This window comes from Nicotiana attenuata, unplaced genomic scaffold (assembly GCF_001879085.1).
Source record: "Nicotiana attenuata strain UT unplaced genomic scaffold, NIATTr2, whole genome shotgun sequence".
NCBI lineage: Eukaryota > Viridiplantae > Streptophyta > Magnoliopsida > Solanales > Solanaceae > Nicotiana > Nicotiana attenuata.
This window is the reverse complement of record NW_017670501.1, coordinates 326,246-339,189: the sequence shown is the minus strand read 5'-3', so window position 1 is coordinate 339,189 and position 12,944 is coordinate 326,246. Positions and strand designations below refer to the sequence as shown.

The window sequence follows — 12,944 nt, the reverse complement described above, 5'->3', positions numbered from 1 at the left end:
CCCTCCTACCCGACAACATAACTTCCCTCACCCCTTACCGTTCTTCTTTCCAACCGAGGTAGTTTCAGGATTGGGCTTTTAACATATTTGGTCGGTCAATCAAAAATAATTACAAACACACGTTATTCATCTATTCATGATTTGAACTTAATTCCACCTTATTCTTTCTAATTTACTAGGTTCAAAATCATTACTTGTACTTACGCTTATCTAGCGATTTTTCATACAACAACAACATACCCATTATAATTTCACAAGTGGGGTCTGGAGAGAGTAGTGTGCACGCAGACCTTACCACTACCTGGCGAGGCGATTTTTCATGCATATACAAAATTTAAGCCAATACTGAATTTGGATGAACCTATAGTTTTTTCGCTAGATCTTCCCCCACATTCTCATTTCTCATTCCAATAGCAAATATCCATCCCTCGTTCTTCTCCCTCTCATCAACAACAACGACAACAATAAAACAAATCAGTATAATTCCACGAGTGGAGTCTGGGAGGGTAGTGTGTATGCAGACCTTGCCCTTTTATTTTACAACGATTTACCAAGGACTTTATTCGACACCTTGCCCCTACCTTAAAGAGAAAGAGATTATTTCTGGTATTCTTCCCCCCCCCCCCCCCCCTTCCTCCACCTGAAAATTTGACAAATTTCAAAAGAATTCCCCCATCCCTAACCCCCAGAGATTATTGGTAACAACTTTTTGTTCCATTACTTGTTCAAATCTACTTAATATAATCTAAGCATGACAATTGGACGCAGCGACTATTTATAAAGAGCATAAAGCGTGGACGCATAATTTTGTCAAGGCTTTTAGCATTGTAAAAATTGCACGGACTAGCCATTTTTCGGACTGGTCATTCAAAAATAGTCAGTGTTTGCAAAGTCATTGAAAAAAGCCACTATTTTGCTGCAACACGAAAAGTTCCAACGTAATATACTGGAGATCGGTGCACATGTGTATGAACTTCCAGCATATTATGCTAGAACTCCAACATGCGGAAAGTTCCAGTATAATATACTGGAGATTGGAGCACCGGTGCTCCAATCTCTAGGATATTATGCTGGACCGGCATATTATACTGGAACTCCAGCATATTATACTAGAGTTCCAGTATACTTATGCTGGAACTCAATTATAATATACTGGAGTTCCAATATATTATACTGGAATTCCAGATTATACTGGAGTATTTTTCCGGATTTTGAACAGTGTTTTCGTTCAAATTTATCTTTGCAAGAAAAGTGGCTAAATTTCAATTACTTTTGAAACTGTGGCTATTTTTGAATGACCACTTATAAATCTGGCTATTTTTTAATTTCTCCCTTTAGCATTGGCTGCTATTAGCTTGAAATTATAAAAGAGGTATTATCACTTTTAGCCCGATCCAGAAACTATTTACCTTTGGTAGCCGAAAAAGTGTATAACACTTGTATAATTTTTGTATATAACATNACATATATATATATATATATATATATATATATATATATATATATATATATATATATATATATAAAACTTATACATTTTTCGGCTATTATTTTTACAGCGGCTATACAATGTCATTTTCCAAGTATAAACAAGTCACAATTACTGGACTTAGCACAGCTTTGATAGAAAATATTTTCACTCATCCTCCCAAATATTTTATGTGACAAGCAGCAGCGACACCAGAAATTTTAACAAGGGAAATTTTGAATAATGCAAAAAATACTAGTACATCAGAATTTAAACTTGCGACCTAGAGAGGAAATGATATTTTCGTTGGGATGAAATTTTCGAAGCATGTACGCAAATATAGTCCCTAAGAAAGATACCAAAAAACTGTTGTGTTTCCTTCTTAAATAGATCACTATATACAAGCCAATGGTATGGACAGTTTGCCCCTTCACAATCTTTGCCAAAATTCCAAACTTCCTTTAATTGCAATGTACTTATCTCTCCCTCAAATCTATTAGTAGCTATCTTCATATTCCAATGTTTATGCAACTATCACACCAGACACAAAATATATCTTGCCTTCTTTTGCTTGATATCTTTCTCACCATATACATTCTGTTCATTCTTGTATAATTGATAGGCTGATCTGCGAGTCGAGAGAGAGTGAGCGCATATTTCATCCCGCTAATTCTCTGTAATCCTTGCGGATGCTCCATAGAATCTCAGCACACTTCCTCATAGTAGGCCGGTTGTGTCGATGAGGAGCCAAACATTGCAAAGCTAGTTCATAGATCTTTTCCATGGCCAAACTATTTGCAGCAGATCTTTCTAGCCTTGGATCCAAAGTTAAGATTGCATCTCCATTTGTGAACTTCTTCATTGCCTGTTTATTAACCAACTTTTGTCAAACACTTCATTGGTGAACAAATGGTGTAAAAACCTACTTTATCAACCTATCTAGCTAAAAGAAAATACAGTTAAAAATGGTCATAAGAGATTTTTTACTATTAAGATATAATTTGTGATTTCACCTATCAATCCAAAATTGCATGAGATAGGAATTGGGATGATTTAACCAAAGATACAACGGTAGCATCTTCCCCAAGGAGTTGCGGGTTGTTTTATGCCAATTTGGGTCTACCTTCACCTCTAAAAACAGATGATCAATCACCTGTGACAAGTCCTCCCCTTAATTTAGCCCCAAAAAAAGAAGTGGGTTAACCTCCGCTCCAAACTATTCTAGGCCAATTCTAGTGAGTGAATCAATCAATCTTGTCCAAGAAAGCTAGCGCCCGCTCTCGCACTAACATGTGTAGGGGGGAGTACAAATGAAAGTGAACATTTATTGTTTTGTTTCCTTTTTCTTCGAAGTGATTAGAAGGAAGGCAGTAGATTGATCATCTGCTTCTCACATTCCATAAATAGCAGGGACATTGAGAAATATCCAGAAAGACATTTCGGGAATCGCCAGATTCTATCCCTTTTCATTCGTTTGAAGAAAGGAAGGCCCCAAAAGAATCAAAAGTAGATAGGTGTCTTTCGACGAATAAAGAAATGATAGTGGATCAACATAAGCATCTACGGCAATTCATATCCATTACAATTTAATTCAACTAACAATTAAGAATTATCATAAAAGCTAGAAAAACTTCTTTTTTTGCTGTGAAATTAGGAATAAAGCATACCCATCTTGCAGTAATTCGCTCTTTGATTTCCCTTTTTGGCTCGATAGGCCGCCTTCCAGTAACAAGTTCCACAAGTAAAACACCAAATGAATAGACATCACTCTTCTCGGTAAGTTGATAGGTACTGAGGTATTCAGGATCTAGATAGCCGGCAGTCCCTTTAACTTGAGTAGAGACATGTGTGGCTCCGGATTCAGTGTCAGCTGCTAGCCTTGCAAAACCAAAGTCGGCCACCTTAGCTCGAAGGTTTTCAGTGAGCAGAATATTAGAAGACTTGATATCTCGATGGATAATAGGGTGATCTGCATCCAAAGCGACCTTTCTTTTATGATATACTGGAAAAATAAGAAATCCTAGACAAATAAGGCAAGAATTCAAGAAAACCTGAAAGCTCATAACACAAATTTACCAGTATACATATGCAAATATGTAATTGCATGTCCAACATCTATTCCGATGTCTAGTCTTGATGCAAAATCAAGAACATTTCCAGGACCACCTGCATCATTAAATGTTATCAATATGAAGGATAAGTATTAAAAATGCTGGAGCTAAACATTGATGGAGATGAAAAGACAGAAGCAAGATCAAAGAACTCACAGTCCAAGTGTTCTCTAAGAGTTCCATTAGGAACATACTCAACCACGATAATCCTTTCTTCTCCACGCTCCAAGTACCCATAAAACTTTACTAAATTCAGATGTTCTATTTTTTCCAAAGTTCGAACCTCGCTTTGAAATTCAACTCCCAAATGTTTATCATGTATAGTCTGCAAATACAAGGCAATTAAGTACTCTTGACGGTATTCAATCTTGAACATATACAGAAGAAACAAGCTTGCAATTAATAGTAACCTCACATTTTTTGCACGTTTGATTGCAACTACTGTTCCATCCTCAAGGCGACCCTTGTAAACTATCCCAAAACCACCTTGACCAATTTTAAGGCTTGGGGAAAAGTTCCTTGTGGCCTTGTAGATTTCTCCCATGGTGAATTTAACACTCCCTGCCTCTTTTGCGTGGATTGAATTATTTTCACTACCATAGATGCTTCCACCTCTACTGCGTCTCTTCTCACTTCCGCCATCAGATGCAACTGATCAATTTGCAGCCAACTAAATTTGTTAAGCATCTGTTTAAGTATTTATTGAACTTTCTTTCTCTATTGAAAAAAAAAAGAATTTAAGTGGAGTTTCAGCTGTATGGAATAGCAAAAATCACAAGGCAAGAATTATTGTCAATGGGATAAGAAGGATTGCAGCAAAAGAGAGTTTTAGGCCTTAATCTCTGTAACATTTAGCATGAGGCTAAAAGAACTTCAGGAGCAATAATCTAGCTGAAATGTAAAAATAAAAGGGAAGGGCAAAAGGTTTTAATCGCATAGTGCCTCCACATGAAGTTTTGAATAGCCGGAAAATCAGTAGAGGAAAGTCAAATGATTTCTTGTGGAAAATTATACCCACTAATAAATTACACCAATCATGCCTAAGAACCATAATAAATTGTTGGCTAAATATTTCCAAGTCATCTACATTAGTTCGGCTTCATATTTGTCTGCTTTAACTCAAAGGGTCCCCCTACTAAGTTTAGTGCAGCTCAAACTCCTCTCCAATAGCAGAAATCATGCCTGATAATCTCTATTAAATGTTAATTTTTTTATCCCACGACTCATCTGCAGCGGTTCACTAATCCTTACAGTTGCAGATCCAATAAACCTCACAGTTGTCGGCTAGTTTTTACACTGTTCACTACTCATATTCTACAATTCAATTATCAAGACAATCTTTTCTCGGACCCCAACATAAACAACTCATCTATGATAGTTGTAAAACACTATGCAATTCGGCACCATGGCCCTTGGCAAAAGCTAGTCCAAAATTTAAGCCAGCAGGGTGTCAGGGATTATTGCACCAAATATTCTCTCTGACTATGAGTTTAGTATAAATTATGAACTAAAAATTTTTGAACAAAATCTGAGGATGTGCGTTCACTCTGTCAAATCCTTGGTGTTAAGTTTTAATTTCTTGTAACCTCATTAAGCGCTCAAGCCTCCTCCTCAACCCTCAAGTAATTGGCTTAATTTTTATTCCATTATAAACTATGCATCCAATTTCTAGTTTTGGTTGGTTTTTCACTTCCTTTAGGAAAAAAGATTTAACATGTGTTATGCAAAAAGTTACATGAATCTCACTTCTTCAGTTCTCACAATAGTAAAATACCATTTGTCTGGCTCTGATCTCAGTTTTACACTTCTTCGTGAGGAGTTAAAATTTAACCAATAAATTTGATTACAAGTTAAATTTAAGTTGCACTCTTGTTACATATAGGAAAACATCCATATAACCAACCTATGTGGAATAGAACTTGGTATCAAACAACTTTTAAATTGAGTATTAGGAAGTTAAAATTTGTACCCTATGGCTTGTTCTGATCTCACTTCTGTACTTCTCATACAGAGTTAATATCAACCTTTAAATTTTGTATTCTTGTTATGAGATCATCTAAACTCTGCATAACCAACCAATATGGAATTGAACTTGGACATCAAACACATTCATGTAAAATCCATCTCAAACTACTGTAATACTATTAATATTAATCAATGAGAATGAATCATTATATGAAATGCATCATTTTCCTTTCCACTCAAGCACAGCCTCGGGATCCAAATGCTAAAAACCTAATGTGTGTTGTACCCAAGATTTATGCATATACATGAAATAAAGTGAAATTTTTCTATGCACATTGTTTAGTTCAAGGGCAAAATAATGGATGCACCTGCACGGCTGCACCTATTGCTTTTGGGATCTATCTTTGCTCATGGGCAAATCCAAATGCTAAGATGATGAATTTACTAGATTAATCAATCTTAAAAGCACATAGATGTAGAGACTTGCATGTAGAATGGAAGATAGATTTCAATTATATATGTTGAGTAAAAGAGTTTCTAAAATATCAGTGTATTTTAACCTATTGTAGTAGGCTATCGATCTCATTTTCCAGGTTATTATGGCTAATTAGACAGTTACCTCGAATTATCTAGCCTAATTGCGTAAAAACTCTTTTACACTAGCATTTTAACCTGTTGTGGCTGGTTAACTATTTCATTTTCCGGGTTATTATGGACAAACATTGGACGGTAGCGTAATTATTTCTTAGGTGAGCCGATTATGGAAAATATAATTTTTTATATTGTAAGTGCATAAAAATGATAATATCATAAATTGACAGTGTAAAAAATATTTACTAAATCAGGGTTACTTAAAAGGTACTGCAAATAACTCTACTTAATCGCATAGATTATTAACAGGGCCTGCCAGAGGGGAGGCCACTAAAGCCTTTGCTTTAGGCCCCAACTTTTGAGGGGCCTAAATCAGTGGGTATTTAGGCTGGAAACTCGCCTTTTGTTTCTTTGTCTATATACAATTTTTACCCTTTTTTATTTCATTTTTCCTTGTTGGGCTTTTAGCTTTTACGCATTTGTGTTTTCGGTGTGAGCTTACAGCCAGATAGTAGGGATTTGTGAAGATTGGTTTGCTTTCTTTTGGGATCCGAAAAATAAAATCCCATGGAATTTTTTATTGCACTGCGATTCATCTACGCATTCAAGAACTCCTTGCCGGTTTCTTGCTCCGGCGAAATTGTTCATAAACTGCGATTTCTTTGAACTGTTCATAATCTCCCCCTATTCTCTTGGTTCCGTGGGTGTTTGTGTGTTTTGCAGGTATCGCTTTTGTGGCTGTTTGGCGGCGGTAGGGAGGTGCACGCGCACAAGCAGTAGAGCAGCAGCTATACGCCGGGTTCTGCAGCATTGGAGTATACCAAGTCGAAAATTCCAAGTTTTATTTGCGGGAATTGGTACCTCCCGCCTCCTGTTTCTCTGTCTCCTATGTTAATTACTTTGTTGCCGTAGTATTTCGTACTAGTCTAGTCAGTCTAGTAGTGGGCTTGTAGTTACTATTTGCTTCCTTTGTTGTTCTGTGTGGTATTTTTTTCTTTTTCATTTTTAGACCCTTAGTAGGTATAGAGAGTGTGGTTTGTAATGGCATAATAGATTCATGTCCTCAGGGAGGTCGGGTGGGGGGGAGGGGGTAGGGCAAGGGTTAGGGGGTGGGACGGGGCCCAGAGGGGGTAAAGGGAACAAGGTCGCCTGTAGGTTGAGTATTTGATCGTGGAATATAGGGACGTTGACAGGTAAGTCTATAGAGCCGGCGAAGATTCTCCAGAAGAGAAGGGTCAATATAGCGTGTGTGCAGGAGACTAGGTGGGTAGGATCGAAGGCGAGGAATGTAGACGGGTATAATTATGGTTCTCCAGAATCATGAAGGGCAAGAACGGAGTGGGCATTTTGGTGGATAGGGAGCTCAGAGAGTCGGTGGTAGAGGTTAGGCGGGTGAATGACAGATTGATGGCGATTAAGGTAGTAGTTGGAGGGAGCACTCTGAATGTCATTAGCGCTTACGCGCCGCAAACGGGCTTGGACGAGGAGGTTAAAAGGCGCTTCTGAGAGGCGCTAGATGAGGTGGTGTGGGGTATTCCGCCTACGGAGAAGCTATTCATAGGAGGGGATTTCAATGGTCATATTGGGTCGTCTGCTGGTGGCTATGGTGAGGTGCACGGTGGCTTCGGCTTTGGTGATAAGAACGGGGGTGGTACCTCACTGTTGGATTTCGCTAGATCTTTTGAGTTGGTGATCGGGAACTCTATGTTTCCAAAAAGGGAGGAACATTTGGTTACTTTCCGGAGTATGGTGGCTAAGACTCAGATTGACTATCTCCTCCTCAGGAGGTGTGATAGGGGGTTGTGCGAGGATTGCAAGGTGATCCCGAGTGAGAACCTCGCAACTCAACATAGGCTCCTGGTAATGGACGTCGGTATCTTGATGAAGAGGAAGAGGGCGGCCCAAGAAGTATTGGGGCGAGGTGATCAGACAGGACATGGCGCGGCTCCAGATTTACGAGGACATGGCTCTTGATAGGAAGGTGTGGAGGTCGAGCATTAGGGTTATAGGTTAAAGGGTAGTCGAGCGGTTTTCCTCTTTGTCCCGGTTTCCCTCTTTGTACCGATGAGTATGATAGTGTTTTGTCTAGCACTGCTAGCGATTTATGTTGTATTTCACACTTTTGCATAATATTTGTGTTACTGCTTTTCCATTTATTTGCTGTCTCTCACGTTGCTGATATTATTTTTCGGGTTTTGTTGTCACAGATCTATTGTCTATGAGCCGAGGGTCTCCCGAAATAGCCTCCCTACCGTAGAGGGGGTAGGGGTAAGGTCTGCGTACAGTCTACCCTCTCCAGACCCCACTGGTGGGATTTTACTGGGTTCGTGTTGTTGTTGTAGTATATGTATATGTTACTTTTTCATTGAAAAATAATAAATACTATGGTATAAAAAATATTTAAAAATTATAAAAAAGGGAAGTAAACTTTTGAAGGAGTGCTTAATATCTATATATCTATATCTATTTATAAATATAAAAGTGGGCAATAGGAAAGTGAGGTGGCACCTCTCTTAAGCAAAGAAACATATTTATCTTTTTTCTCCTTTTTGGGGGGTTTTCATCATTTTTTCATTTACTTTATATTAAAAATTCTATCTTCATAACTCACACCTCTTTATCTTCATAACCTACATTTTTAATCATCTCAATAACTCCCATGCCTTTCATATTCATAACCTCTAAATATTTAATTTGTAAGTTTATGACAATTTATTATATTCTTTGTTTTGAACAAATATGATTGTTACTAACTTTATATTCCACTTATAATGGTTTGAGCTATCTCTATGTCAAAGGCTATAGAATGGAAAAGAAAAATTATACTAAGGTATGGTTTAAATTCTATTCTTTATTTTTTATTTAAGGTAAATGCACAAAGATATTCTGTATACTTCAAATATTCGTTGTTTAGTTACAACAAATTGTCAATTCCCTTTAGTGTATCCCTCTGATCATTCCCCTTCGATTTGTGCAGCATTCCATCATTTATTACCACATGAAAAGGGAATCCTCTTACAAGGAAAATTGATCTTTCGCACAGATTTGGAGTTGGTTTTCCACGCAGGGCGGACTTTAGGGCTTTTGATAGCGACTTTTCGACTGCTAAACGGTTGTGACTTACTCAAATACACAATGGGTTTTGTAAACGGTGTGACTTTTCAGCAGGAGAAGATATATGTTTTAAAAATTTTAACGCAAAAAAAGGAGGAATTAGATAAATTATCATTCTAATTGAAGAGATGTGCCACGTCCCTGGTCAATGGCCTTCCAACTTCTCTTACACCATCTTCTTAGTTTTTTCCATCTCTCTCTTTCCCTCTTTTACTCATCAACACTCATGACCAAGTAATTCAAGCTCCTTACAACAAAATTCAACTATGTATATAAGTAAATTCACACTCCTCTATTTTATTTTATTTTGTGCAGAAGATGTAGCATTTCCTAAAGAACAAACGGAAGACTGTGAATTCACACTCCTCTGTTCCATACAGGTGTGAATCTAAAGAAGAATGTTTAAGAGGAAGTGTCAAATGATGAGGTGAAAATCGAAGTAAAGCCTATTTCACAATTCTCATTAATGGTCTTTGATCTCATCTTTAGGTGTATGTTGTATAAGTTGAAGTAGTGATTTTTTTCAAACAAGACATAGAGATTTAGATATCTGTTTTTTTGTTGTATATATTTATACTTTACAATTGTAATAACTTTGAGTCGTGATTTTCTCCTATGTCGAAGTGAGATACTAATGTGCTTTTCTTTTCCTGTTATATATAGATTCATCATTTTTAAAAATATATTTTTCTATATGTTCTTAATTCTTTTTGCCTCTATTTCTTTTCTTCAACGAACTTTTTTGAATTGTTTTTCCTTGTAAAGTTGTTTCTCTTCTAACACTAATAACTCCTTAAATTTCCTTCAAGTAGGTTTCGTAAATTTATAACATGTTTACTTTAACGTTCTTTTTAAAAATTCTCAGTTTCTTTCCATGTTTTCATAATACTCAAAGATTTATTTATTTTTGGTGTTCAGAAGAAAAAGGAAGAAATCAAAGCAAATAAGGATGAGATCAAAAGAAGAATGGCCCCACAAAGAAAATGTGTGGCGTTGTGACCTTTCTTAAGGAACAAAGATAATTCTACCACCATCTTCGTGAAGCTTTACTTGTATTATGAAGGTTGTGCCAAAAAATTCAAACATTTAATTCACTAGGCATTAATCTATGACATTGACAATTTGTAGATAGCTGTAAGTTAACATATAATATAATCTAATTAATTAAGAAAATCACATGTTATAATAGGTTTTACCGATCAAATTTTTAACATTGTGAATGGGTAGGCTTTCATTAGTTTAAAAATCACTTGACAACGAGTTAATAAGTTTATGAATAAAGTATTTTTGATTTTCGGGTAATATTATAGATGATTGAAAACTTATTGAAGTTCAAAATCAACTTTCAAACAATACGCATTATTCTAATGTTAGTATTTACACACAATTAGTTTTATTTTATCTTATTAAGTGTGTTACTGAAAGTTTTTTTTATTAAAAAAAATTGAATGTTCTTCTGAGTGCTTGGTGAATTTTATTTTTTAAAGTGTATCATTATCTCTAATTAATGTTGCAGTTACTAAATTAAATGTATCTCATAAAAGCATGCTTAACTACCAAAATAATGCAATAAATTAATGAAATAAAAGTTTAACGTTTATGTTGCAAGGGTAAGAGGATGAGGTCTTCCTAATGATCTTTTGTCAAAAAAATTATATTTTTTCTCATAGAAATTTTCAACTTCTCAAGATATAACTAACAATAGTTTAATTTATTTTATTTTATTTGGGTAATTAGTAGTTTTAACAATCTATGCAACTTTTATTTTAATTTTATTTTTTAATTTTATTAGTCTTGGATTTTCTTAATTAGATAAAACTTAAGTAATCTTCATTGGCAATATATAATTAATTGTACATCACATAGATTATTTGCTACAATAAACTAAATTTATGAATTGAACCAAATATATTTTATTTATTGGCGATTCTCTTTCTCATAAAAAAGGGATAATATCTACATCTGTTATTAACTTGATAATTTCTTAAATTCTATTGGTGTTTCTTAAACCCCGCACAAAGCGCAGGTAAATTTACTAGTTTAAAAATAACTTAGGTAACAGCAATAACTCATTTAGATTCTCGCATTCCTCTGAATATAAATTATTTTATTTACGTTTAATTTGGAATAAATGACCCAAATTATGCTTCTCATTTTTCACTTCTTACGAGAGACATGTACTTCTATTTTTTTTTTTCCTTTGTCCAAATATGCTATTAAATTCTGTCAAATACAAGGCATGTAGTGCATTGCACATTTTAATTACATGTTCTATTTCACTATTTGAAGCATTGCAACAAGGAAATTAAAGTAGTGCAACTCTATTTTGATATAATTAAAGTCATCAAAGTCAAGAATCAAGTTCAATTATTCCAATTTTATTTTATTGGATTTTTTTTAATCTTAAACTTGATATTTTTATATTTTTACTTCCTAAGTATAGATTTTCTTTTTATATTTTTCTTACCTTAGATAAAAACACGTTGCAAGAAATATTAAATGGATTGCCTGTATAATATCACATAAAAAAATTATTAAAAGAGATTCAGATTGATTACTAAAAGAATACTCCCTCGTGTCCACAATAAGTGACCAATTTGCCTTTTTATTTTAGTCCAAAATAAGTGTCATTTATATAATCAAGAAAAATGCAATTTGTTTTTCCAAAATTACTCTTATGTACGTATCTCTAAAAAGTCTTTTACTACTCACATTAACTATGCTGCAATATTTAATTAAGAGTAATTTAGTCACACTAATTATTCTTGTCTATAACTTAGTATTTTCTTAATAGGTGTGCCCAAAACAAATGTGTCAATTATTGTGGACCAGGGAGTAATTAATAACTTTGCAACTCAAGCATTGAGGGCACAGGCACAAGAAATTTTCTTCATGTATATTTAAATTAAGGCCTATTATTAAATTACATCGACGGTATAAAAAAAATCATAACTCAAGCGCTTTTTCAACATACCAGAAGGAGCTTTAAATGAATCAGAAGAATCACCAAAGTCGTTACTCGAAGGTTTAGGCTCAGGCGGAGTGAAACATGAAACGAAAGCTTCAGCGACGGTTTTGGCGGCGATTTTGACCGGATTTTGACCGGAAGTGGACTTGTTTGAAGATGTAGTAGTGGAGGAGTAGGTGGATGTACTAGGTGAATGGGTCATGTAGCTGGAGGAGATAGATCCGGTGCCGGAACTAGATCTCCGGCGACCGGAAAATAGAGAATTTGGACTTTTCATGGCAAATGAAGAGGTGGAAATGGCGGGTAAGCAGTAGAAGTTGGGATATTTCTACTGTCAATGAAAATAATGAGGTTTGATTTTTCTCGTATGGTAGTTGTGGGGCTAACGTGGGGTTGACACCAAGTTGCTACTAAGTCAATAAATACATGAAAAAGATATTTTCTTAATTATTACTCTAAACCTCTTTTTAGCTGCAGAATTTACAAGGAAATTGTTTCAAATCAAATAAGGAAACGTCACCTGGTCTAAGGTATCACAAGTTTAGTCTTAATTTTTTTTTTATAAAATTTTTATAAAACGAAGATTAAAAAAATCAAATAGAATAAATATCAATTTAGGACTAACATTCTCTTTCTAAGCTGCTGATGAACTATAATATTGTACTAAATGATTAAACACGCATATTCCCTTAAATAATTTAACATTCTCATGTATACTTCAATTAAA

At 35.2% G+C, this 12,944-nt stretch overlaps 1 protein-coding gene across 1 annotated transcript; it reads right to left on the bottom strand.

Annotated features, from left to right (window-relative positions):
- Positions 1-1,687: 1,687 nt before the first annotated feature.
- Positions 1,688-12,617, bottom strand: LOC109240289 (calmodulin-binding receptor-like cytoplasmic kinase 2). Its single transcript, XM_019406917.1, has 6 exons — positions 12,224-12,617; positions 3,995-4,230; positions 3,736-3,904; positions 3,545-3,634; positions 3,136-3,437; positions 1,688-2,333 (listed from the first exon to the last, which is right to left on the bottom strand). The coding sequence occupies exons 1-6, from the start codon at positions 12,492-12,494 to the stop codon at positions 2,127-2,129; spliced, it is 1,275 nt and encodes a 424-aa protein (XP_019262462.1). The 5' UTR covers positions 12,495-12,617; the 3' UTR covers positions 1,688-2,126.
- Between the last annotated feature and the right edge of the window lie 327 nt (positions 12,618-12,944).

Coding starts and splice junctions, on each gene's coding strand:
- LOC109240289 (XM_019406917.1), bottom strand. CDS start 12,494: ATGAAAAGTCCAAATTCTCTATTTTCCGGTCGCCGGAGATCTAGTTCC. Junction 4,231..12,223: donor TTCATTTAAAGCTCCTTCTG/GTATGTTGAAAA, acceptor CAAATTGATCAG/TTGCATCTGATGGCGGAAGT. Junction 3,635..3,735: donor TCTTAGAGAACACTTGGACT/GTGAGTTCTTTG, acceptor TTAATGATGCAG/GTGGTCCTGGAAATGTTCTT.